This window comes from Bufo bufo, chromosome 1, assembly GCF_905171765.1.
Source record: "Bufo bufo chromosome 1, aBufBuf1.1, whole genome shotgun sequence".
NCBI classification, from domain to species: Eukaryota; Metazoa; Chordata; class Amphibia; order Anura; family Bufonidae; genus Bufo; species Bufo bufo.
The window spans coordinates 617,326,868-617,354,853 of NC_053389.1; the positions used below are offsets into that span (position 1 = coordinate 617,326,868).

The 27,986-nt window shown below is 42.8% G+C and overlaps 1 protein-coding gene across 2 annotated transcripts in view; it reads right to left on the reverse strand.

Moving 5' to 3' along the window:
- The window catches only part of RORA (RAR related orphan receptor A), a 520,597-nt gene that overhangs the window by 63,237 nt on the left and 429,374 nt on the right, over window positions 1-27,986 (reverse strand). Inside the window, exon 1 of one of the 2 annotated variants that reach the window (XM_040413737.1) lies at window positions 10,040-10,158. The exons of the other annotated variant lie outside the window; for it this stretch is intronic. Coding sequence (XP_040269671.1) covers window positions 10,040-10,067 — 28 coding nt within the window. The 5' untranslated portion in view covers window positions 10,068-10,158. Of the gene's footprint in view, window positions 1-10,039; window positions 10,159-27,986 lie in introns of those variants that run through there. 2 annotated transcript variants of the gene reach the window in all.

The window sequence follows — 27,986 nt, forward strand, 5'->3', positions numbered from 1 at the left end:
GACCATATATGGCTGAGGAAGCCAGATCTTATCCTGTGTGTGAACAGTGCTCTATAGGTGAGGTAGAGACAACACGTGTATTAGGTAGAGCACAGATGGGCAGGTGTTTATTTTCGATGTTTATGTGTGTGATGGTGCTGAAGTGCCATAATAAAGCACCTTTTGGACTTGAAACCCGTTGTCAGAGGAGAAGTCTGTGATTGCGACCCCCTGAGAGAGAGCGATCCCTTACAGTGTATATAGTCCAAGAAAGTATTTGCTTGTATTTCCTCTGCTTTTACTATGATACAATTTTAACTACTGTTAAATGGTTTATAACAAAACTGATCTGATTTCCAAAACTGAAAAGTTATTGTGAGCCTACGGGCTCAGAAATTTATAGGAGTGTAACCTCTATATGGTACTATTGAATATGTTGACACTATTTAAATTATTGACAATTAAATAATATATCAAGACCATAGAAAAGTATCAGAGCAGATTATAAAGGCCTTAGGGGACTACACTAGCAAAATGTGTAGTATTCCAGTAAGAGTCCAATAAGAGTAAAATGTATCTTTAAGCGACCCTCCAGTTCAAGATAAAAAAATTCACATTATCTGGGAAATAAAAATAAAAAAAAATTATATGGTGAGCTTCTTTTCATCTTTTTGCTGCAGATATGCCAATTCCTGGGCTCCTTTTCTGCCATCCAAGATGGATGCATCGCCTCTGAGATTATCTGATGCACACGGTGTATTTGGTAGCCCAAGATACTTCCTGCTGTTCTTGGATTGGCCAGCACTGCTCATGTAAATAGTACTGACCAATCCAAGAGCAGGACTGGACAAGTAGGAAGTGTCTTGGGCTACCAAAAACACAGTGTGCACTAAGTAGTCTGAGAAGTGGTGTGGTCATCTTGGATGACAGAAGAGAAGCCCTGGAATTAGCGGATCTACAAATAAAAAGATGGAAAAGAGGGCACCACGTTAGGTGTTCTGTTCGTTCGCCAGGTAATGTGAATTTTTTTCTTGAACTGAAGGCTCACTTTAATGTACCATGTGGGTGGTATCCGTGTCATGGTCAGTTATACCTTATCATCTATGATACATGTCATGTGCTCCCTGACATGTGCCAGTAAACAAGGCACATCATTACACTTACATCTAATAAAACCAGAGCAGCAACAATTTGTGCGGAAAAAAGTTACTTTCAGTATTAATATGCATTTCCACTAAATATAGACAGCTTATCATAAACCCTTTCTCTTAATTTCTCTATGAATTCAAATAATTAGAGCATAGCAAATACAAACCACAAAGGTTTCTGCTGAGAGAACATGCACAGAGATCGGGACTGCTCTGCATATGTCAGGACAAATAGCCACCACAGATCCAATGATAAACTGCAAATGGAAATCTGCTTCGTTCACAGTGGTCTCTCCGGATGATCTTAAAGAGGTACAACGCCAGCCTCTCTGCAACGCAAGAAACTGCTGCCAAGAGACCTGATAGCTCCAGGACATTTGCTTTAGATTTGCCCTCTGTGCTGTAAGGGCCTCTGCACAATTTTAGGTTACCAAGGACACTAGTGACTGGTCGGAAACCATAGTAACTAATGAGTTACTGGTTTCCAATGTGTAATTCAGTGTTTATAAATAATTCCACATCTTTAGTTATTAAAGACAAAACAAGAACAGGAACGGTTGAGGTCTTGCCGTCATACACTTGAATGGTCCACCTAGTACGTCAGGCAGGTCTATGTTCCAATTTCAGGAACACCTGCACAAAAACAAAAGTGGGCAGAGGTGGAAAACTATGAACTGGCACAGTATGTCAAACCTCAATCCAACTTCCTACCACTGTAGAACCTCCCAGTTCCGTCTAATATATTTCTATGATTTTTAATCTTAACATGCTAGTGATTTGTATCTGGTATGTTACTCATTTTAATTATGGGAATCAAGGTCATATCTGTCTACTTTCCTTGACTTTGGCAGTTTCGTCTGTTCTTGTATCATCAATGCGCAGTTGTACAACTAAAAATCGAAGTGTAATACTTGGCCCATTTATAATACAGAGAAAAGACAAAAACAGTGGTGATTAATAATTGAGTCATATTTGACACAGTTTATATCAGGACGCGTATTAATCCGCTGACACATCATCTCGGGCGAGTGCCCAGCTGTTCTGGTACCTATGAATGCCAACTATGAAGCAATCCGAATGAATCAGGACTTATATATAGTCTTAGATTCAATATGGTCCAATTAGACCATACCGGAAGTGGACATAAGTAGGAAATGTCTTACAGGTCAACTTACTTCCTAATGGTCATTAGTGATGGACCAAAAGAAACCCATCTTCCATCTGCCCATTCATTTTGCTAACAGCTAAGGTAACATTTAGGATCCTGCAATTTTATCAGTTAGGTAAATCTTAGACACAGTATCCAGCTCTCATACAGAATGCCACCCTGGACAAAGAACTACGGTACATTTTCTACATGACTTTTGGTCACAAAGTTTGAGCCTAAAGAACTTATCCTACTCAACAAACGTTAAATGTAATACTTTGGGACCATGAACCAAATTGAACATCAAGAAAAACAAAGACAAAGTTGGCTATTTTCTAAAAAATTTGATTCTGTGTGGACATTTGATGACAATGAGTGTTATGGGTCAGGACCACACAGCAGTATAAAGTGGTTTTCCGGCCAGTAAAATTATTTAGAACAGCCTCAGAAAAAGTAAGTTACCTCACCCTGCCACTTGCATTGTGGAACTTGCCAGGTTTTCTACCTGGCTTCTCTTGACAGTGAATGGCTACTAGGTCATCTCCTGTGTGTCAAGAGGCACCAGAAGGTAGAGATTAGTAAGGACCCGGGAAGCACAGAAACAGAAGCGTTAGTGAACTGGTGAATTATAGATCACTTATTATTATTTTTTTTTTTATGCAATTCTGACCCTTTAAAAAATTACCAGCTGGACAATCCCTCCAACAACAAGGTGCAAGTCTATAGCTCAAAATAGCCAAATGATGCAAATGGCCTACTTACGGGAAAACCTTAAAGACAGACCATAAATCAAGACCTACTGTTCTTAGCTGTAATTCTACAGATAAGAATACACAAAATTTCATATTTTCTGTGTGCATTTGCTGTACTCCAGATTAATGTCTTTCTTCAACCTATCCATTCCAGCAAAAGAACAGGGTTGAGACAACAAATACATAAGGTGGGTTCACACAGGTTTTTAGAAGTGTTCTGGTATGTTTGCGTCTTTAGTACTGGTGGTTTTTGGTGTTTTGTTTTTCCAGTAAAAACACAAGTTCTAGATGTTAGCTGAAAGCCTATGAACAGCAGCATGAAAAGCAAGACATTTTTTTTTGCTACTTTTGTGAATCAGGTGGCGTTTTTTTGGGTCTGAAGGTGATTTTCGCTGGCTCTTTGACATTTCCTTCTCTATAGGGGAAAAAACACTAAAAAACATGGTTAACACAGTTGTTTAGAAAAAAAAATACAGCTGAAAAAGCCATAAGTTTCTATGGCTTTTTGATAAAAAGACAAAAGTGCCAACTTAAGTGGGTAGGGGCCTACTGAGAAGCCTTTATGCATAACATTAGAAGATTTCTAGCTTACCTCAAACATCAAATTCCTTACATGATGAATAAAATAGGGACTTGCAGAGCTCTGCTAAAATAGTCAAAAGTTTTTATTAAAATAATAACAAGCTACAGGCAGTAGCAGTGTAATAAAAATACCATGCATTACTATACAGAAGAGCTAGACTATACGGTCTATTCCGGCTAAGGACATTTTAGGTGAAGGATGTGTAATAAACCGTGGAAGTTCATGGATATGCTGTACATATATTTGGCTGCTATATCCCTTTAATAGTTTATTTAGGCTTTTATCGGACCATCCATTGGATAAAATGATGGCTTAATCCATTTTTCATCTGACTATGCAGGATATATAAATTCCAATTCAAGGATTGTAGCCATTTTTTACCATACTTTTATTACTATATAAAAACATTCCCGTGTCCAATTTTCCACTAAAGCAGTCATGTTTGACGTGTACATGTTATATTGGGTACATGGTAACCCTCAAACATATGATTATGATATAATTACAAAGTTTAAGGACATCAGCACAGTAAGGTTGGAAATAAAGACATACAACTATTGAATTCAACTTTCCATCCATCACAATCTAAAATCGGACAAATTTATGATAATTTTGTCCTTTTAAGTGTTCCTGTAACATCATCGTAATGATATTTCATGTAAATCCGGAGAGAAAAATTGATTTCATTCAACGGCAACATGTTGAGACGGTGAGAAAGTCCATGTAGTGACCCATGGAAGTAACACTCACAGCTGCCTCAATGGCACGTTGTAATGTGAACATAAATGTAGTTGATGATGATGATGATGACGCAAATTGTCTATAGTAAGAATATGTAAGAAAGCGTGAGAACACAATGCTTGTGCAAAAAAATAAAATCTCTAAATATGCTTAAAAAGACAATGGTGATTTTTATGATCACGACTATACTGAGGCTTCATATATTAGGTATCTCTATGAGAAGTATATATTCTGCTGGATTTTTCTGATAAAAGGATAAATGATGGTTGGAGATGTTACTCCAAATAAAAATATACTTATATAGTCATTCAATACAATAAAATCCCCCCATTATGAGAATGGCTAGAGAGCACATGATGGAAGGACAGGAGTAGCAAATATCAAATATTCCCCTACTTAATTATTCATTAACTCACGTCATTAAATTGTTGGAAAAGAACATATTCATTTATGTTAATTGGCATCCAGGTAATAGCATAGACAGTAAACTAAATCAGAATTTTCGTTAAAGTCCCCGTCACTTCTATGCCCTTCACGTTACATCTGCTGGCTAACGCATTCGGCGTGTACGGAATTCATGGATTTGTGCTCTCTCATACTCATATATTACCTTGGCCGCATATCCTACGAAATAACGAAAAAACTTCCGAACAACTATATAAATCTATTCCAAATAAATCTAAAGTATCACAGAAGTAACATACTAATGGACAACGCGCACGTAAATTACAGTGGCCAGATTTAGATTACATAAGAACAGTAATGACTACAAGGTCATTGAAAAATTCAGACTAGGGGACAGTAACCGGCAGCCAATGCCAAGGGGGGTTTCATGTGTTTTACCCAATTTCAGATCCATTCCATTATTAAATGATGCTACAGTGAAGATGACAGTAAAACATAAAGTATGAAAAGTAAGATTGAGGCCGATTCATGGAAGTGGTGAAGATCTGGGCGCAGGCTTACAATCTCTATTATTCGGAAGGTTTTTAGTAAGCGGTCTGCCAAGGCCACACAGGTCTCCACAGTGTTACATTATTTTATAGCTTAACCACACAACAGGTCAGTCTTGGGCCTCACTTTTACTTATGTTTGTTCTCTTTAACTTCCGCTGATCACATCAGACCTACGGGTTTAGGGTGCACTCACACGACCTTATGCGTTTTGGGGGTCCGCAAAACACAGATCCGCAAAATATGGATGATGTCCGTGTGTGTTGAATCCATTTTTTTGCGGCCCTATTGACTTCAATGGGTCCATGAACCGCTTTTTGCAGCCAAGTATAGGGGATGTTTTACATACGGATACAGAAAGCACAAGGACGATCCGTTTGCTTTCCGCATCCGTATGTTCTCCACAAAAATAGAACATGTCCTATTCTTGCCCGTTCCGCTGACCCACTAAAGTCAATGGGTTCAAAAACAAGAAAAGATGCAACACGGACGTCACACAGACGTCATCCATATTTTGCGGTGTGCCCCTAGCGAGCTTGTTTGCCTGCCTACCTTGGAATTTCTCTTCTTAGTAATGTCTAATGGCTTTCTATTTTCTAGAAAATGTTTTTTTTTTTTGTTTTTTTTGTCTCAGATTTTAGCTTTTGTAAATAGGATGTCATTGAGGATGCTGTTATCAGGGTATCACATTTCAACCAGGCCGTCACTATTATGTTATAAACTTTCATGATGCTAATCAATGTGTCCGTGCATAGGTCTACTGAATCTATCATCTTAGTTGCTGCCTTATTGATTTTTTTTTTGATTTTTTTTTATAATTGCTGACTATAGAGAATCTCTATTCCTCTGAATAAGAAAAACAAGTATTTCTTGCTTTCGGCAAAATATATATTCATAATTTTGCCTCCAATAACCCCGTTGTAGAATATTCTCCGGCTTCCTCGTCCTGAAGCCCAAAAACCCAGCGGGTATCATCAATGGAGAACGCAGAATACATTTATGTAAAAAAAGACGGGTTTAAATCCACACGCTAATGCTCCCTAACAAGTGTATGTGATACAAATGCACAAATGTAATACAGGTCAGAGCATCAGATATAGCAGATATGAACTTGTCCGATATAGCAGGGTCAGGTATCCTGCATAATTAAGTTAATTAGACACAACAGAGCTGAGTTTGTCATGCAAAGTAGATCTGTGTCTGTCGGATGTAGCAGTGCTGAGTTTCTTGTTCAGCGCTCATAGTATTCTCGGTATCTGCTTTTACAGGACGAGTGAACCTTCTGCATAATCTAAATTCTAAGATTTTTGACAATACATAAGCTGTTCTGCCCCAGGGGTAAAATACAGCTTTGGTATATCGCTATGAAAACTGTTCATAGAGCAAAGCAAATAGTCACATTGTAAATGTCACTGTTCGAGCTGATCACATATTTCATTGGATGCTAAGTTTTATGACCCGCGTACCACTTTATTTCCCCCAAATATGCAATCCTGCCATGCAGACGCATATTGGTTTTTCATCTAGCCACAATAGGATGACTATATGCCATCTCTCATTACTATGACTGAATTCTGCATGGTGTACGTGAAGAGGAGAAACTAAAACAACCATCTGCTGAATATGTCCCACTATTTGGACTCTTAATGGTATATGGCGCGTGGCATTCTGGGTCACCGTATAATGGCGCATTACAATTACTTTAGACACAGGTAAAGGATACTGCAATTATTTTTTAAAAGCAAACAGCTCCTACGTTTAAAGATGTAGCAGAGCGGAATTTGTCATTTATTGCAGAGGCTTTCTGGATATAAAAAAAGGAATTGAAAATAATAACAGAGATTACTAACAGCCTTATGGAACACAAATACATCTCACTGCGATGTACAATGATGTAACACTCTCGACTCTACTACATCTGACTGTAATGAGAAAACATAGCAGCAGAAAGTCCAACAGCCTCTTATGAAGGAATGAGAAAAGTGAACTCATAAAGTGTCCACAACAGGACATAATTAGGAACAAAAGATATTACCTGCATGAAGACTGAGATAAACCTTGGGCCAAAGAGCTTACACTCTAGGAAATATAAAAGGTTACCTCTGGGAAAAAAGAAAATAGGCAATAAATGATGCCATATGAGAAGTTGAATAAAACTGATGTAATAATGGAAACCACTGTGACGTGAATGGTGTGTCCAGAAAACAGAACCATCTTCTAATCGTACCAGGTAGGAAGCATTACGTAGGACATCACACACAAGGTGCTTTACAGGGGGTCTGAAAATGAGAATAACCTCAATGGTCAACCAGAAGGTGAAATTATCACAATTACTCCTCACTATAGGAGGCGCCGCAGAGAAACTGGAAGTTTTTCACTTCTTCATAGGATCAAATTCCACAGTTCACTGTACAGAGAGCAATCACTAGGTGCCCGCGCCTCGTACACATTAATGCGCTAAAACTTTATTTGCTGGGCCTGGACCCTCACAGCTAGGATTCTCATTACCGCCACACTAGGAAGAGGGAGCAACGGTCAGCCTCATAGCAGAAACGACATCATCTCACAAAGGCCTCATGCGTAGAGCATCAGCGTATAGCACAAAGGGTTACGGTAATGTCATGTAAAGGCTTGTCCTTAGACAGGAAACCCAACATTTAGTTCCAAATGTAATATGATTAATAATGATGTATTAAATATGTACCATAAATTGATGTCCTTACAAGATTTATACTACTGTGCGTACATAAGCAGCACTATATATATATATATATATATATATATACACACACACATTTGATCTGTAGTGCAGTCATACTTCTACTATATATACGGTATGTACTGTATATACAAATATATATATATATATATATATATATATATACACACACACACATTTGATCTGTAGTGCTGTCATACTTCTATATATATATATATATATATACAGCATGTACTGTATATACAAATATATATATACACACATTTGATCTGTAGTGCTGTCATACTTATATATATATATACACATACACACACAGCATGTACTGTATATACAAATATATATATACACACATTTGATCTGTAGTGCTGTCATACTTCTACTATATATATATACACACACACACACATAACTTCTAGAGGATTGTCTTCTTAAAGAAGATGACCAGAATGGTAGAAGTGAAAATCTGCCCTAGAAAATCTCGAAGAGGTGGTTATTGGACAGATTTCACTATATACACACTGTGTGTGTGTAATGTGTATATATATATATATATATATATATATATATATATATATATACACACACACACACTGTGATGTATTAAAAGATACAATAGGATGCTTTTATTATAGAGTTTTCTTGACCTTTCTCAAGGTTACTCAAAGAAACTTCTGACACAATTCACACCTGTGATGATACTGCAATTTCAGAATGTTATATCATTTTATAGAACATATAAAATAACGGCTACAGAAGCAGCGTAAATCCACTTCTGATTGGACGGTGGAAGCTTAGTTAGGTGGCAGAGGAAATTTAGACTGTGGTGTCTCTTATATTAATATTTAACCATATAAATGTACCGGGGACTGTGCTGGAATGCTTCGGTGTCACAGGTACCCGTAGCTTTAAGTGGGTTCTAATCTATTTCCCTTATACCACTGTCAAGCTAGTGCACCCTGGGTTTCACAGAGAAGAAATGATGTGTTTTCATGGACAAGAGCAATCAGACGTCAGCGCGTACAAGAGAAACTCATTAAGTCATTATGAAATCTATAATTATATGGCCCATTGATAATAATGGCGGTTCTGTACAAACACAGGCCACTAATCTCTCCGACTGGGATGCACTATAATAGGCCGGTGGCCTAAGCCTCACCTCAGTCCTGCGCGGATGTAGCAGAGCTGCAAGTTGCTTCTTTTCTACGGGAACACCAAATTCCACTCCATCAGCAGTTGGAGCTCATCTATGCTGATAATGTCCCTGTGGCTTCCAGGACTAGCACCCAATACCTCCAGCCTAGAGACCAGGCCTCTGACCACTGATGTAACGCCAGGGGTACAGGAGAGATGTACATGCTGATAGGTGCACACACATGGGGGACCACTTTAGCTGCAGAAGAGTGACATGCAAGGACATAAACCACCTACACCCACCACAGCCAGCCAGTCCTGCAATAATCACCAAGGAAAGTACCACTGGGTGCAATACAGAAAATAGGAGCAGTAATATAAAATATGCAGTATATATATATATATATACATATATAGTGTCTCTAGATGAGGTAAAGAAGTGATCCTCGGGACAGAGCATTTTCTGAACTTCTCCACAGTCCAGGACTAGTCCCAGTCTGAAGTGGCTGATAACACAGAGCAATAGTCTGCAGCTATGTAGACTTTCATTCCCCTTGACTTCATTAACCCTTCTGCCATGACGTCGGACAGTGACAGGGAACAACATCCCTACACTTCCTGCTGTATATGCCAACTCTGCCCTGGCAGGGGTGCTGCTGGCACAAGCCTTGCTAACTCCACAGCAGCTCCCGAAGACACTACCCAGAGAGCCATGATCTCAACTTCACCGCTTCCAAAGGCTTGCAGATGCCAGGCCGCTTTAGCTCTACCCCCGGTGCCAGCGTCTTTCTCTGAGCAATTGCCCTGCCTTACTTTAGAAGAGTGCCAGCGTGCCCGTCTCCCCCCATGCTCTGCGGATACCAGTGACCTCGGTGCAGTCTCTCACCTTTCATGGCCGCGATCACATAATACATGGTCACCGTGCTGCGCTCCGGAGCCCCCCGCACACTCCACCGCTCTCAGCTGCCAGCTCCGTTCTGCCGCATCCCTCTGCCCGCGGCTGCCATATGAGAGTCCATGTGACCCGCTCCAAACACGCCCCGAAATCTGACAGCGGGCACCGCCCACCTCTCCACCTCTGACCAATGACCGGCGGGGGTGCAGCTATCAGGGCACGCCCACCGGGGAGCGCACCCGCCTTACACGTGGCTGGCTGGTGACAGCGGCGAGAACAGAGGGAAGAGGCAGGCGAGGTGGTCCAAAAGCCGGGAGTGTGCCCCACGTACCCTACAGCTGTGCCCTCATGCCTGCAATAATATGCCCCTTCTGAGCCCCATCCATCCTGCAGCCTACTCCACTACTGGGGGGTAACCTGAAGCTCCTGAGCCATAATGCAAATCTGTACCAGGGAACGCCGCTGTGCCATTGATAATACCTGGGTCTTATGTGCAGAAGGGTTTTGGAGGATGTACCTTCTACCAGGGGCGGACTGGGAACTTAAAGTGGCCCTGGAAAAAATACTAAAAGTGGCCCCGTTTGGTAGTCGGATCCACATTGATGGAAGGGAGTGCCAGCAATACCATAGTGTGGCACATTATACCACCCCAACAGAGCCAAGTACCACAGTCCATCATAATATACTGCCAGCAGCACAAATACATCCTCAAAAACCTCCACCGGCCGGCTGTGAGGAGGTCTAAAGTTGGCCCCCTGAGGCATCGGCCTGGCCCTTGGTTCTGTGGCCCTTACCTGCTACCTCTGCATCCTATACTGCTAGGCAGGTCACGCAGGAGTGCACCCAGCCTTTCTGCTGTCTGAGGGCGTCCCCCTCCAGCCCTACTGTTAAAGGCATACTGTGATACAGTTGACTATAGAGAGATGAGCACTTCCACAACTGAAGCGCTCATTTCCCATGGCCCCGCCACCTCCCCCACTTGTCTCTAGGGGTCGCCACCTTAGGCAGTCGCATTATCTGGCCTCATTGGACGCGCACCCATGGGCAGGTGTTATCACGTTGTGGGGCGCACTCAACTCTCCCCTCTCCAAACAATTTGCTCCAATGGTTGCACTTTAAATAGATGGCCACTTTTAAGAAACGTTTCTAGTAAGAGTCTAGATGACAGGCATGTGAAGGAAACGCTTTCATACATTTATCCCCCCTCCACTAAAATAGTGAGAGCGGAGTGCCATCCTAACAGTGCCAGCCTGAGAGCGTGCATCAATACGGCAAGAAGTCATGTTTCTCCTAAAGCGACCCTTCCGGTCCCCACCTAAAATTCAAGTGTACATGACACGTGTATGGTCAACGTTCCTCTCAGGCCGCCTCCGTTCAGGTCACCCATCCGATCGTTTTCATGGTGGACGTCATTTCAGACTTCTACATGGAGAGCAATGTAGGAAAGTCTACACTTGGCCCCCCTTCCCCACTGCACTCTGCTGGACCAGTGCTGTCCATCTGAGGCCAGTGGAGTAGGGAGGCCATCTTGAAGAGAATCTGATGGGGGTATGCTGACTGTATTTGCTGGGATTGTCCCTGAAAATCAGGGGCAGTCCTGGCAAATTTGGGACAGTTGGCAACTATGTGTAAGTGGTGCATATTATCCATATAAACAGTGCCACCCAACGTCCTGGGTAACACTGACATGGAAAAGGACTTAGGAATTTTCTTGGACAGCAACCCTAAAGGGGTTGTGTTACTTCAGCAAATGGCATTTATCATGTAGAGAAAGTTACTACAAGGCACTTACTAATGTATTGTGATTGTCCATATTGCTTCCTTTGCTGGCTGGATTTATTTTTCCATCACATTATACACATTACGACCACCCTGCAATCCAGCAGCAGTGGTCGTGCTTGCACACAATAGGAAAAAGCACCAACCTCTCTGGTGGCCTGGACCATGGGAGTGCACATAGGCACGCATGCGCAACCATGAAGGTTTCTACACAAACATGGAAGAGGATTCTTTACGGTAAGAGCAGTGAGACTATGGAACTCCTTGCCTGAGGAGGTGGTGATGGTGAACACACTAAAAGAGTTCAAGACATCACAACGCCTGGCCCTGTCAATCAGAATGCAGAGGGCCTGGCAGTTGCAAAGAGAGCCTCTAGGTGTAATGGTAACGCCCCCGTTGCTCCTAAAGGCTCATTTGCATATATTAAAGGGTTTCTATCACTTTGTTTCACCTATTTAGCTTTCAGACACTAGCGATCCGCTAGTGTCTGCTTTATCTAACCATCCTAATATAATAGCTTATTGTCCTGCCGTTTAGCTAAAAAAATAACTTATATAGATATGCAAATGAGCCTCTAGGTGCTATGGGGGCGTGATTAGCACCTAGAGGCTCCGTCTACCTTAACAAACTGCCGCCGCCCAGCGCGTCCCTCCAGCCCGCCCATCTCCAGCTGAAGCGATCCTCTCCGTGCGCGTCTCTGTTCTGCGCATGCGCAGTGAATGTCTGATCGCTTCCCTGCTCAGACATCTCCACTGCGCCTGTTCCTCGGAGCACTATGACGTCATCGGCGCAGGCGCAGTGGAGATGTCTGAGCAGGGAAGCGATCAGACATTCACTGCGCATGCGCAGAACAGAGACGCGCACGGAGAGGATCGCTTCAGCTGGAGATGGGCGGGCTGGAGGGACGCGCTGGGCGGCGGCAGTTTGTTAAGGTAGACGGAGCCTCTAGGTGCTAATCACGCCCCCATAGCACCTAGAGGCTCATTTGCATATCTATATAAGTTATTTTTTTAGCTAAACGGCAGGACAATAAGCTCTTATATTAGGATGGTTAGATAAAGCAGACACTAGCGGATCGCTAGTGTCTGAAAGCTAAATAGGTGAAACAAAGTGATAGAAACCCTTTAAAACATCATTTTTCTCAGCAATGCAGACACATATGAACATGGTACCAACACAGATGTCTTTAGCTGCCCAGTGCACATGTAACAGGCCAGTGTCATAGGTACAGATCTGCTGACAGATGTCCTTTAATCTAAAAAATAAAAATCACATAATGAATAAAAGAACATTGGACGTTATCTCATCTTATGTCCTTTTTTATTATTTTTCTCCACCATTCGCCGATTATCACAATGGCCCTGCAATATCTTAATGACTACCCTCTGATGTCTAAATTATCTTCCTAAGGCCTCATGCACACAGCCATTGGGCGGCCGTTTCGTGCATTGGGGACCGCAATTGCGGTCCCCAATGCACGGGCAACATCTGTGCAGTGGGCCGGACTCATTCAACTTGAATGGGTCCGTAGTCTGTCCGCACCACAAAAAAATATGACATGTCATATTTATTTGCGGTGCGGAACAACGGAAAGAAACACCACGGAAGCACTCCGTAGTGCTGCCGGTGTTCCGTTCTGCATCTCCGGAATTTCGGACCCATTCGTGATACGTGGTGCACACGGCCGGTGGCCATGGATTGCCAACCCGCCGTTTGCGGGCCGCAATACGGCAACGGCCGCCAAACGGCCGTGTGCACGAGGCCTTAGACACTGTCTGACCCCCACCTGCTTCCCCATATGCCTGGTGTCTGTGACAGGAGACCAGATGAGAAGGAGCAGCTTAGCTTACAGCCTAGGGTTTGGAGGTAGTGGACCCGCTCAGCACAGAGGTTTCCACAGCTGTCCAGTACTTAGGTGGAGATTTATCACAACTGGCTGGGATCTCTGGCTTAGTTGCCCCTAGCAACCAGATACCAGCTTTCATTTTTCAGAGCTCCTTTGGAAAATGAAAGGTGGAATCTGATTGGTTGCTATGAGCAGCTAAACCAGTTTTCCTTTGCACCAGTTTTGATGAATCTCCCCCTTTAGTCCCTTACAGATTATGCTTGAAACTTCAGCTCCAGGAACACCCTGACATACCATATTCATTCGGGCCTAATTGTTTCCTCTACAAATTACAGAAGGTTTGGTAAAAAAGCAGAGCAAGGGCTTGTTCACACGACCGTGTGCTGCCCGTGCCCGTGCTCTGGACCGCAAATTGCAGCCTGGACTGCGGGGCAGCCACATGCGGATCGCGGACCCATTCACTTGAATGGGTCCGCGATCCGTCTGTTCCGCAAAAAGATAGAGCAAGTTCTATCTTTTTGCGGTGCGGAGGCATGGAACAAAACCCACGAAAGCATTCCGTAGTGCTTCCGTAGGGTTCCGTTCCGCGCAGCATCTCCAGATTTGCGGACCCATTCAAGTGAATGGGTCCGCATACCTGATGCGGAATGCACACGGCCGGTGCCCCGTGTATTGCGGACCTGCCGTATGCGGCAACGGAGGGGCAACGGTCGTGTGAACAAGCCCTAAGGCTTTTGTTTCTGAGTATTTTGTTTCTGTGTCCGTTCCGTTTTTTTTTGCGGATAGGATGCGGACCCATTCATTTCAATGGGTTCGCAAAAAATGCGGACAGCACACCGTGTGCAGTCCGCATCAGTATGTCCGTTCCGTAGCCCCACAAAAAAAATAGAACATGTCCTATTCTTGTCTGTTTTGCGGAGAAGGATAGGCATTGTTACAATGGATCCGCAAAAAAAACGGATGGCATATGGATGTCATCCGTTTTTTTTTTCGGATCTACAATTTGCGGACCGCAAAACACATACGGTCATGTGCACGTAGCCTAATAGTGGGGGATTTATAATCTGCCCATGAAGATGGTGCCTGGCTGTATTGTTGGATTGCCCCCATGTTTAGCTGCAACTTTTTATTAGGCCGCATGCACACGGCCGTTGTGCGGCCGCTCCGTGCATTGGGGACCACAATAGCACGGGCAACATCCGTGCAGCGGGCCGGACCCATTCAACTTAAATGGGTTCGTGGTCTGTCCGCAATGCAAAAAAACATGTCATATTTATTTGCGGTGCGGAACACCATGGAAGCACTCCGTAGTGCTTCCGGTGTTCCGTTCCATGACTCCGTTCCGCATCACCGGAATTGCGGACCCATTCAAGTGAATGGGTCTGCATCCGTGATGCGTGGTGCACACGGCCGGCGACTGTGGATTGCCGACCCGCCGTTACTGGGCGATCTTCCATTTTTCACTCACTGCCTTCCTGGTGTGGCGGTGAAGCGACAAACAACTGGCAAATCATCCTTTTTGATTTTCTTTGCCGCCGTATGGGCATTTTTGGATGCAGACATGCCTATGACCTCAACATGCAATCTTCAGATTGCCATTTCTATTAGAAAATTCTGTATATTCCAATGCAGTGCTGCCACCTGGAGGCCTGCGTTGGAATATACTAGTAATAGGCCTGAAAGCCGTGTACAGGCTCAGGCCTATTACTACTAAGGAATGTCTTCCACGATCTCAGCAAGGGGAAGGTGTTCCAGCCCAGGGAGAGCGTACTTCTAGGTTTTTTATCTCTGCAGGCACCTGGCGGCTATGGCTCCCACTCCACTCTGGAGCAGGCACCATCTTTAAAGAGCCTACCGCCAACTTTTATAGTCATACAGTGGTAGGGAAGTGGTTAAGCAAGATCCTAAATGAATCAACACTTCAAAAGGGGGCCTGTCTGTAGTTCCCTTACTAGATTTGCTTAGTTTTGTATACAGGACATTACTTCTTGCATACAAAATGGATGCTTTTACTGCCCCTACTGGTTTGTAGTTGCCACCAATTCTCCATTGGATTGAGGTCTGGGCTTTGGCTAGGCCAGTGATGGGCAAACTGCAGCTCTCCAGCTGTTGTAAAACTACAAATCCCATCATGTCTTGCTGTAGGGTGATAGCTGTAAGCAGACTGGGCATACTGGGAGTTGTAGTTTTACAACAGCTGGAGAGCCGCAGTTTGCCCATCCCTGGGTTAGGCCATTCCAAGACATTTAGGGTCCATTCACACGTCCGTGGTGTATTGCGGATCCGCAATACACCCGGCCGGCACCCCCATAGAACTGCCTATTCTTGTCCGCAATTGCAGACAAGAATAGGACATGTTCTATTTTTTGCTGAGTCGCGGCCTGGAAGTTTGGGGCCGAAGCCCGGAAGTTCGGGGCCGCGGCACGGAAATGCGGATGCGGACAGCACACTTTGTGCTGTTCGCATTTTTTCTGTCCCCATAGAGAATTAATGGGTCCGCACCCGTTCCGCAAAATTGTGGAACGGATGTTGACCCATTTGTGGACGTGTGAATGGACCCTTACAGGTTTCCCCTTAAAACACTCCAACGTAGCTTTACCAGTATGTTTAGGGTCATTGTACTTCTGGAAAGTGAACCTCCTTCCCAGCCTCAAAATTCTGGTAGACAAACAGGTTTTCCTCAAGAATTGCCTTTTGTTTGTTGTACAAAGTTACCTTTTTCAATCTAAAGTATAGTCATATTTATTACAAAGGTTCTGTCAGTTTATACACCACTTTGGAACTGGAGTACACTTGCAATTTTTTGCAAAAAAAAGTTCCAGTGACAAATCTGGTTATAAAAAGTAAAAAATAGCCGCTCCTTAATAAATGTAAACTGATGGGCGCTGCACAAACAACGCAAATGTGTCCTAAATTTGCCACAAACGCCTACTCCACCGACAAAACAGGCAAAATCACTCCACTTTTCTGGCACAACACTTGATACATTATCCTTAAAGTGTCCGTCTACATGATTAGTAAATCTGCCACAATATGTATAAAAAACCTGTGCTAGAATAGCGATTACAGGAAAATGCTGATAATTGTCCCCAGGGCTGAGACAAGAGTTAGGCAGAGTCGGTGCATCTACTGTCTATTGAGGAAGAAGCAATTAAAAAAATTATAATGAAAAAACACACTGAGTAATGCTTTGCCTTTAATTTCTAGTTAATACCAACCTATGTTAGAGCACTTGATATTGCTGGGTATTGGGGTTCATTGAGCGCTTCCCCAAAACTAGAGGGTAACAATCAATCTCACTGTATGAGCCCTACGTGAAGGTATGCATCTTTATCTATATTTACATGTAGACAGATATCCTCATACAGGATATACATACTTCAGTTGTCTATCCGACAGACACCTAGAAGAGGGGTGCATTCCGAAACTTCCATGGTGGACATTATTAGTGCTTATTCAGTTCCTAGTCCTGCAGCCGATCGCTGGGGATTCTCACATGGCTTTAACATAATTATAACCTGCTGATACTGACCAGAAGTGTGATAGAGAAGACCCTGGGCAGCCAAGTGCTGCTTAGCGGACCTGTCACCTCTCCTGACATGTCTGTTATAGTAAAGACTTCCCTTGTAATAATAATTCTGGACATCTGTTCTTATGTCGTACCATTCCTCTATTATTCCTTCTTGACTATGTGAATGAATTGCAATGAGGGTCCCGGTGTTACCAATTGGGGGGGTTATTGCGTGTGATAAAAAACATCTCTTAGCAACCATCCGTGAAAAACGCATCGCATCTGCACTTGCTTGCGGATGCGACGTGATTTTCATGCAGCTCCATTCACTTTTATGGGGCCAGCGTTGCGTGAAAATCGCAGAATATAGAACATGCTGCGATTTTCACGCAACGCACAAGTGATGCGTGAAAACCAACACACATGTACACAGCCCCATTGAAATAAATGGGTCCGGATTCTGTGCGGGCGCAATGCGTTCGCATCACGCATTGCACCCATGCAGGAATACTCGCTCGTGTGAAAGTGGACTTACTGTTGACCTGCTGTAGCCCTAGCCTTAAAGCCCCTTTCACACGGGCGAGTTTTCCGCGCAGGTGCAATGCGTGAGTTGAACTAAATCCGGACCCTTTCATTTCTATAGGGCTGTGCATATGAGCGGTGATTTTCACGCATCACTTGTGCGTTGCGTGAAAATCGCAGCATGCTCTATATTCAGCGTTTTTCACACAACGCAGGCCCCATAGAACTGAATGGGGCTGCGGGAAAATCGCAAGCATCCGCAAGCAAGTGCGGATGCGGTGCGATTTTCGCGCATGGTTGCTAGGAGACGATCGGGATGGGGACCCGATCTTTATTATTTTCCCTTATAACATGGTTATAAGGGAAAATAATAGCATTCTTAATACAGAATGCTTAGTAAAATAGTGATGGAGGGGTTAAAAAATAAAAATTAAACTCACCTCATCCACTTGTTTGTGCTGCCCGGCTCATTTTCATTCTTCTTCTTTGATGACCAGGAGGAAAAGGACCTTTGGCGACGTCACTGCGCTCATCACATGGTCCACCACATGATCCATCATCATGGTGATGGACCATGTGACGTACCATGTTATGAGCGCAGTGACGTCACCACAGGTCCTTTTCTCCCAGGTCATCAAAGAAGAAGAAAGAAGAGAAGCCGGGCTGCACGAATCAGTGGATGAGGTGAGTTTAATTTAAATTTATTTTTTTAACCCCTCCATCACTATTTTACTAAGCATTCTGTATTAAGAATGCTATTATTTTCCCTTATAACCATGTTATAAGGGAAAATAATCGAATCTACACAACACCTAACCCAAACCTGAACTTCTGTGAAGAAGTCCGGGTTCGGGTCTGAGTACCAAACATGCAGATTTTTCTCACGGTCATGCAAAACGTATTAAAACGCTTTGCACTTGTGGGGGAAAAAATTGCGCATTTTCCCGCAACGCACCCACATCTGTTCCCGCACGTCACCCGCAACGCCCGTGTGAACCCAGCCTAATGGTATTTGCTGGGTATGTACACCTTTACTGGGATTTTTTTACTCACTTCCATCATGTCCTTACTTGCTGACCTATGGTGTAAACTAGCAAAAAAAACATTGAAGCAGGGAATATGACTACATGACATGACTATGACTTTCTGTAGTCTGTTACCACAGAGACACATATACCTGCATAATAGAAGCTGTAGACGAAAATAAATTCTTCATTTTTAATTTTATATGTATTAGTGCATCGGTGGGATTCAAATTTTTAACAACAGGTTTAACAATATACACTGCTCAAAAAAATAAAGGGAACACAAAAATAACACATCCTAGATCTGAGTTAATTAAATATTCTTCTGAAATACTTTGTTCTTTACATAGTTGAATGTGCTGACAACAAAATCACACAAAAAAAAAAAAGGGAAATCTAATTTTTCAACCCATGGAGGTCTGGATTTGGAGTCACACTCAAAATTAAAGTGGAAAAAGACACTACAGGCTGATCCAACTTTGATGTAATGTCCTTAAAACAAGTCAAAATGAGGCTCAGTAGTGTGTGTGGCCTCCATGTGCCTGTACGACCTCCCTACAACGCCTGTGCATGCTCCTGATGAGGTGGCGGACGGTCTCCTGAGGGATCTCCTCCCAGACCTGGACTAAAGCATCTGCCAACTCCTAGACAGTCTGTGGTGCAACGTGACGTTGGTGGATAGAGCGAGACATGATGTCCCAGATGTGCTCAATTGGATTCAGGTCTGGGGAACGGGCGGGCCAGTCCATAGCATCAATGCCTTCATCTTGCAGGAACTGCTGACACACTCCAGCCACATGAGGTCTAGCATTGTCTTGCATTAGGAGGAACCCAGGGCCAACCGCACCAGCATATGTCTCACAAGGGGTCTGAGGATCTCATCTCGGTACCTAATGGCAGTCAGGCTACCTCTGGCGAGCACATGGAGGGCTGTGCGGCCCTCCAAAGAAATGCCACCCCACACCATTACTGACCCAATACCAAACCGGTCATGCTGGAGGATGTTGCAGGCAGCAGAACGTTCTCCACGGCGTCTCCAGACTCTGTCATGTCTGTCACATGTGCTCAGTGTGAACCTGCTTTTATCTGTGAAGAGCACAGGGCGCCAGTGGTGAATTTGCCAATCTTGGTGTTCTCTGGCAAATGTCAAACGTCCTGCACGGTGTTGGGCTGCAAGCACAACCCCCACCTGTGGACGTCGGGCCCTCATATCACCCTCATGGAGTCTGTTTCTGACCGTTTGAGCAGACACATGCACATTTGTGGCCTGCTGGAGGTCATTTTGCAGGGCTCTGGCAGTGCTCCTCCTGTTCCTCCTTGCACAAAGGCGGAGGTAGCGGTCCTGCTGCTGGGTTGTTGCCCTCCTACGGCCTCCTCCACGTCTCCTGATGTACTGGCCTGTCTCCTGGTAGCGCCTCCATGCTCTGGACACTACGCTGACAGACACAGCAAACCTTCTTGCCACAGCTCGCATTGATGTGCCATCCTGGATAAGCTGCACTACCTGAGCCACTTGTGTGGGTTGTAGACATGGGTGAAAGCACCACCAGCATTCAAAAGTGACCAAAACATCAGCCAGGAAGCATAGGAACTGAGAAGTGGTCTGTTGTCACCACCTGCAGAACCACTCCTTTATTGGGGGGTGTCTTGTTAATTGCCTATAATTTCCACCTGTTGTCTATCCCATTTGCACAACAGCATGTGAAATTGATTGTCACTCAGTGTTGCTTCCTAAGTGGACAGTTTGATTTCACAGAAGTGTGATTGACTTGGAGTTACATTGTGTTGTTTAAGTGTTCCCTTTATTTTTTTGAGCAGTGTATATGCAACACACATACGCATGAATATACCATATACATGGTACACACACATAAATACACAATATATAAATTACACACACATGCCACCCAACTAAGGGGCCAAACTATCATTTTTTACTCAAAGCAATGGAAGCGAACATCTCCAGCTGCCCTGCTGCCGCCAGAGCACCGGATCGGGACTCAGCCGGTAACACGGTGCTCCAATGCAGCTTTTTGAATCAGGAGCCTGTTACTTATGCCTGTGTTCCCTCAATATGACAGAAATCACATAGACACAAATTTTCTGACTGTGATGCTGATCCTCAGCTGTGTGAAGTACTCCGTGGATGCTTGGTCTGTTCACTACTCCCATTCTGCAGACGAGTTAAAGGACACAGCTTTGGCTGGCAGATAACTGTCCCTGCAGACAGCCTCACAATACACCTTCAAGCTGCTTTGTCCTTTTTACAAGGTCACCCATTCCCCTCTTTTTCTTATAGCCATTAATCCCTTTACTGCCTACATGTTGTCACCTTCATGGAGGAGCAGGGCGGACACCGGCATCTCCACTGACACCTGTCATCAAGGTGTGATAGTGAGCAGCAAGGTCACAAAGGAATAAAACAATGCCTGCGGCACCACAGACCTCAGTCAGCGGAGATGGGGAAGTGCCGAATTTCTGGGGGAAATAAATGCTGGCAGGTCAGTGGCTTCTATTTATTTCTGTAATACCATCTTCCAACTATTTTGTAAATTAAAAAGAAGGTAACAATGCACATGGAGATATTATGACAGCAAACAGAACTGTAAAGCTCAATGAAAAGTATCATGTTTGGGCTTGGCAAGTGTCTGAGATCATTATTTACCCACCTGTTATAATTTTGCCATAAATAAATCTGAAAACAATAGGGTAGATGTAGTAATCCTGTCTATTATTTAGACAGTGCAAACTTACACTAGACAGTCTAAAGAGGCACCAAGTTTTTCACAGTAACCGATGCTGGATGATATATTTGGTACATTTTACACACTTTTGTCTAATTTTACACCAGCTATTGGTTGGCATACTTTGCTGCAAAACTTTGCGCCCAGATTTCTCAGTAAATGTAGCGCACTATGTTGTATTGTTGACCATGCTCCTTTCTATCTTATGGGCCCTTTACACAGGCCAAGAATATGAAAGATAATCGCTAACGAGTGTATATAGGAATGCTTATTAGCGATTATCTGGCGGTGTAAATGTACTGCCGATTACCCAATGAAGAAGCAAAACACTCGTTCATTGGATAATCTGATTGTTTGTGCATACAAATCAGCAGTCAGTATGGGGATGAGCAATGGTATTAGCGATTGCCCCTTCCCGTCCTGTGGAGGAGATCGCTGCATGTAACCGGCGAGCGGCAGAATGTCGGGAAGGGACGCTTCCTTCCTGATAATCTTCTGGTCTGTCATCCTGTGTAAAGGGACCTTAAGTCACAACACTTTCCCGCTAAGTCACATTCCCTTGTCAAGTGAGCCGTAATAAGTGTCTAAGACACTTAACCATTTAAGAACCCTGCCATATTTCACCTTAAGGACCAGGCCATATTTTGAAAATCTGACCAGTGTCACTTTATGTGGTGATAACTTTAAAACGCTTTTACTTATCCAGGCCATTCTGAGATTGCTTTCTCGTCACATATTGTACTTCATGACAGTGGTAAATTTGAGTCGAAATATTTCATTTTTATTTATAAAAAAATTTACCAACAATTTTGAAAAATTAGCAAATTTCCAAATTTCTCTACTTCTATAATAGAGAGTAATACCTCCAAAAATAGTTATTACTTTACATTCCCCATATGTCTACTTCATGTTTGGATCATTTTGTGAATGCCATTTTATTTTTTAGGGACGTTACAAGGCTTAGAAGTTTAGAAGCAAATCTTGAAATTTTTCCGAAAATTTCCAAAACCCACTTTCTAAGGACCAGTTCAGGTCTGAAGTCACTTTGTGAGGCTTACATAATAGAAACCACCCAGTTTATAAACTACACCCCTCCAGGTATTCAAAACTAATTTTACAAACTTTGTTAACCCTTTAGGTGTTCCACAAGAATTAATGGGAAACGGAGATGAAATTTCAGAATTTCACTTTTTTGGCAGATTTTTCCATTTTTATCCATTTTTTCCAGTAACAAAGAAAGGGTTAACAGCCAAACAAAACTCAATATTTATTGCCCTGATTCTGTAGTTTACAGAAACACCCCATATGTGGTCGTAAACTGCTGTACGGGCACACGGCATTGCGCAGAAGGAAAAGAACACCATATGGTTTTTGGAAGGCAGATTTTGCTGGAATAATTTTAAGCTGCCATGTCACATTTGAAGACCCTCTGATGCACACCTAGAGTAGAAACTCCAAAAAAGTTGTCCCATTTTAGAAACTACACCCCCCAAGGTATTTAAAACTGATTTTACAAACTTTGTTAACCCTTTAGGTGTTCCACAAGACTTAATGGAAAATGGAGATGAAATTTCAGAATTTAATTTTTTGGGCAGATTTTCCATTTTAATAAAAAAAATTCCAGTAACAAAGCAAGGGTTAACAGCAAAATAAAACTCAATATTTGATGCCCTGATTCTGTAGTTTACAGGAACACCCCATATGTGGTCATAAACTGCTGTACGGGCACACGGCAGGGCACAGAAGGAAAGGAACGCCATATGGTTTTTTGACACCATGTCCCATTTGAAGCCCCCCTGATGCACCCCTAGAGTAGAAACTCCTAAAAAGTGACCCCATTTTGGAAACTACCGGATAAGGTGACTATTTTAGGGTACATATGATTTTTGGTTGCTCTATATTACACTTTTTGTAAGGCAAGGTAACAAAAAATAGCTGTTTTGGCACCGTTTTTATTTATTGTTATCTACAACGTTCATCTGACAGGTTAGATCATGTGCTATTTTTATAGAGCAGGTTGTTATGGACGCGATGGAGCGATAGAGCAGGTTGTTATGGATTTTTGAAAACAATAATTTTTTTAGTGTCTCCACATTCTGAAAGCTGTAGTTTTTTTTATTTTTTGGGTGACTGTCTTATGTAGGAGCTCATTTTTTTCGGTATGAGATGACGGTTTGATTGGTACTACCATATTTTATAAGATGCACCGGCTCATAAGATGCACCTAGGTTTTAGAGGGGGACAATAAGAAATAAATATTTTTCATTAGAACTCAGGTCAGATCACTAATCAGACCCCAATGTTAATCAGACCCCAACAAGACCTCAGATCAGACCCCCAATCAGACCTCAGATAAGAGCCTCATGCCTCTCATCAGTCCCCAGCAGTCTCATATTAGCCCCCAGCAGTCCCCATTGCCTCATATCAGACCCCATTGCCTGTCATATTAGCCCCCATTGCCTCATATCAGCCCCCAGCAGCCCCATATTGCCCCACATAAGCCCCCAGCAGCCCCATATTGCCTCACCATCTTCATATTGCCCCAGATCAGCCCCCAGCATCTCCATATTGCCCCCATATCAGCCTCCAGCATCTCCATATTGTTTCAGCATCTCTATATTGCCCCATATCAGCCTCCAGCATGTCCATATTGCCACCAGCATCTCCATATAGCCCCATATCAGCCTCCAGCATGTCCATATTGCCCCCATATCAGCCTCCAGCATGTCCATATTGCCCCCATATCAACATCCAGCATGTCCATATTGCCACCATCATCTCCATATTGCCCCCAGCGCCTCATGTTTTATAAAATAAAAAAAACACTTACCTTTCCTGCTCCGGACGCCGCCGGTCCTGACCGCCCGCGCTCGGTCTTCCTCCTCTTAGTATGCTGTGCTGTGAACTGGCGTTCACAGCGTGATGTCACAGCGCGCCCTCACACTGTGCACAGCCTTGACAGCCATCGACCAGGAAGCGGTGAGTACAGAGCCTTCACCGCTTCACGGTCCTCCGGTACTAATGAAGCGCTTCCATAATGGAAGCGCTTCATTAGTATTCACCCCATAAGATGCAGGGGAATGCGTCTTATGGGGCGAAGAATACTGTATTTTAGTGTGCATATGACTTTTTGATCGCTTGGTATTATACTTTTTGTGATGTAAGGTGACAAAAAATGGCTTTTTTTAGGGTGTTCACCTAAGGGGTTAGGTCATGTGATATTTTTATACAGCAGGTTCTTACGGACGCAGCAATACCTAATATGTCTACTTTATTTATTTATTTAAGTTTTACACAATAATATTGTTTTAAAAGATAAAAAATAAAATAAATTTAGTGTCTCCATAGTCTGAGAGCCATAGTTTTTATTTTTTACTGAGCAATTGTCTTAGGTAGGGTACCATTTTTGCAGTATGAGATGACGGTTTGATTGGCACTATTTTGGGGTGCATATGACTTTTTGATCGCTTGCTATTACACTTTTTGTGATGTAAGGTGACCAAAAAAAATATATATTTTTTGCACAGTTTTTATTAAAACATTTTGACGGTGTTCACCTTAGCGGTTAGGTCATGTGATAGTTTTATAGAGCAGGTCGTTACGCAATAGCGAATATATTGGAGCACTTTAACTGCATATAAAGCCATTTTTAATGTTCTGCCGTGTCAACCATTTTTTCCAGTCTCAGGAAACTTCTAGAAGCTTGGAAAAAGTAGCAAAAGTGACCCACGCCTGTATTTCGCGCGCATTACGCGAATATCACATTACCGATTTTTCGCAATCAAAAAAATAATCTCAAATTCACGAATATATATGATGAATATTCTCCCATATATTCGTGAAATATTGCGAATTCGAATATAACCCCTGCCACTCATCACTAAATCCTACATCCGATGCGACTAAACGGGTACCCTGCATCATGACATACCATCCCTTTATAGCCAAAATCCAACACACAATCCGAGAACAATGGCACATATTATACCCTAATATACAGGAATTCCAAGCCCCACCGTTAACATGCTACAAACTCTCTACAAACATTAGGGATAGGCGAGTTCGGGCAGATAATCAAGAACCCTAAATCAGGTACTTTTCCCTGCCTTCACTGCGCCCAGTGATTCTACAGCACTGTCCTGTTGCATGACAGTTGTGTCACTTAAACATAGACAGCAATGAAGTAGGGACAGTAGATATATGATCCACAATGCGTATACGCCATTGAATATATATTGTAGAATCACGTAATTTCAGAAATTGTAGCTTGCAATATAAAAGAAATTAAAATTTTAGTCACAAATCACATACTGTATGTAGTATTTTGATATAAGGTTTATAGTATATCTTAATTCTCTGGTTAATAATTATATTTATATTTACATTTGTATAGTAGGATCATAGTATATTTTAATTGACTGATTAATACTTATATTTATATTTGTATATTAGGACCATGCCATTATATTCACGTCGTATATTAGGTTTATGCCATCATAATCATATGGTCTGAGAACCAGAGCTAAAATCATCATTTTCCTCTCATTTACCCCTATTAATATTATTATGAGGCTAGTGGCTCTGATGCTGAGCTCTGATTGTGCCCCCCCCCCCATGTCCCCATACCATTGATAATGACATGGCCAACTGTTACAAAGCATCTAATGACATAGGGCATACAGGCGACAATGCAATGGTTATTGCATGCTTGGTCTTGTGATCGCGATCTATCTCCCCTCTCACGAACATACGTCACGTCCAGCCCGCTGAGAGGGGAGGAGACAGGCGTGGGAGAGGAGGTGAGTGACACAGGGGGGATGAGACGGGGTGCGCGAGCATTGATGACGCGCGGCCCGTATCTAACACCAATGGGGAGCGCAAATTAGAGGAAACTGTCTAAGAGGGAGGAGAGATAGGCTATTTAATAGGGGGCATCAAGGCGCGCAAATGCTTTTACCCCACTCCCCTGACGAAGCCGCAAGCAGCGGTGAAACATGTCTGGAGGGGTAGTGTTTGCTGTTTGTATTTTAGACAGGGAATAGCAGAGGGCACCAATTGGAATTGATAGGGAAAATTTAGATAGAGTGTTGTGTGTGCTGTGAACTGTGTATGTGACCAATCCGCTCAGTGCTTTAAATCTCAATTCACATAGCATATGTGAACGAGCAGAGTGTACAGTCAGTGCTCACGTAATAGCACACTTAGCGGTGATACCGCAGTAGCATTATACTGCGAGTCTCCCACCCCCATAGCACAACGTGTCATACACTGCAAGTCTAAACAGGCTGCAAATGTCAATGCATTAAAAGGCTACATGTGGGGGTGTTGATATCATATAATAATAACACTGTTCGCCCCTTGAAAACAGTGTTTATTAACAACATAGTGCTATAAAATAAAGCATTGAACGGACTACTGTTATACCAACATAGTAGTGGATTAAAAATGTGCAGGTGATAGTACATCAAACGATCAATATCGCAGTTGAATCACACTGCTAATAACCACCCCCAGAACTTATTGTTGCTGTTACCAGCAACATATTACACTATACACCGCAATACCATATAGGGTGCAAAAGTGAATATACAAAAAGGTTATATATGGAGGTGTCGATATTATAATAATTAAAAAAAACTACATACCACTTCGTTTTCAACAAGCAGCATTTATTATCAAACACAGTGTTACAACAAAAACCACATATCTTAGTTCTGCCATATACTGGTGTTAAAACTGATACCCTCTGGTTAGTCCTGATAGTTTTAATCATACACATTTTTTTTTTTCCATAATAGCAGTTTAAAGTGAATATAATAAAATATGTAGTTTTAGATACATGGTACACATTGGCACCAATTACAAAATCAGGGGGAGATAAAAGATCCTTAAAATGATTTTAGGAAAATAGGAGAGAAGCTCAAGTCTAGGACATCCAAGGTGGTATTCTAAGAAATATTACCATTGTCAGGAGCATAACTAGAAAGCCAGTGGGAGCTTGGGGAGGTATTAAGTGGCTCAGAAGCTGGTGCAGGAAGAAACAGTTTGGGTTCGTAGAGAAGTGGGCTGACTTCTTTGTCAGCTCCAGGCTCTACAGTAGGCACAGGCTGTACCTTAATAGGGTTGGTGCAGTTGTGCTGGCGGAAAGAATGGGGAAATAATAGTTAGATGGCTGGAGGAGCTTTTATACTAGGATCTGGGGGAGGAAGTGTGGCCACACCAGGTAGATAGAGTAGATAGAGAGTGGGATATAGGAGGGGACAATGGGGATTTAGTGGGGGCTGGTGTTAGTGAAAAAAGTAGTGAGGTGACTATAAATAAGTGCACACCCATGAAAAACAGAGCTGCTGGTAACATACACATGTTACAAACCAACAATAAAAACCAAGGTGCCCACAAAATCTCAAGAATTCACATTCCAGGAACTGAATGTGAAAAATGAGATAGTAACTTAAAATGTATTTTCACAAATGCCAGAAGTCTAGCAAGCAAAATGGGGGAACTGGAATAC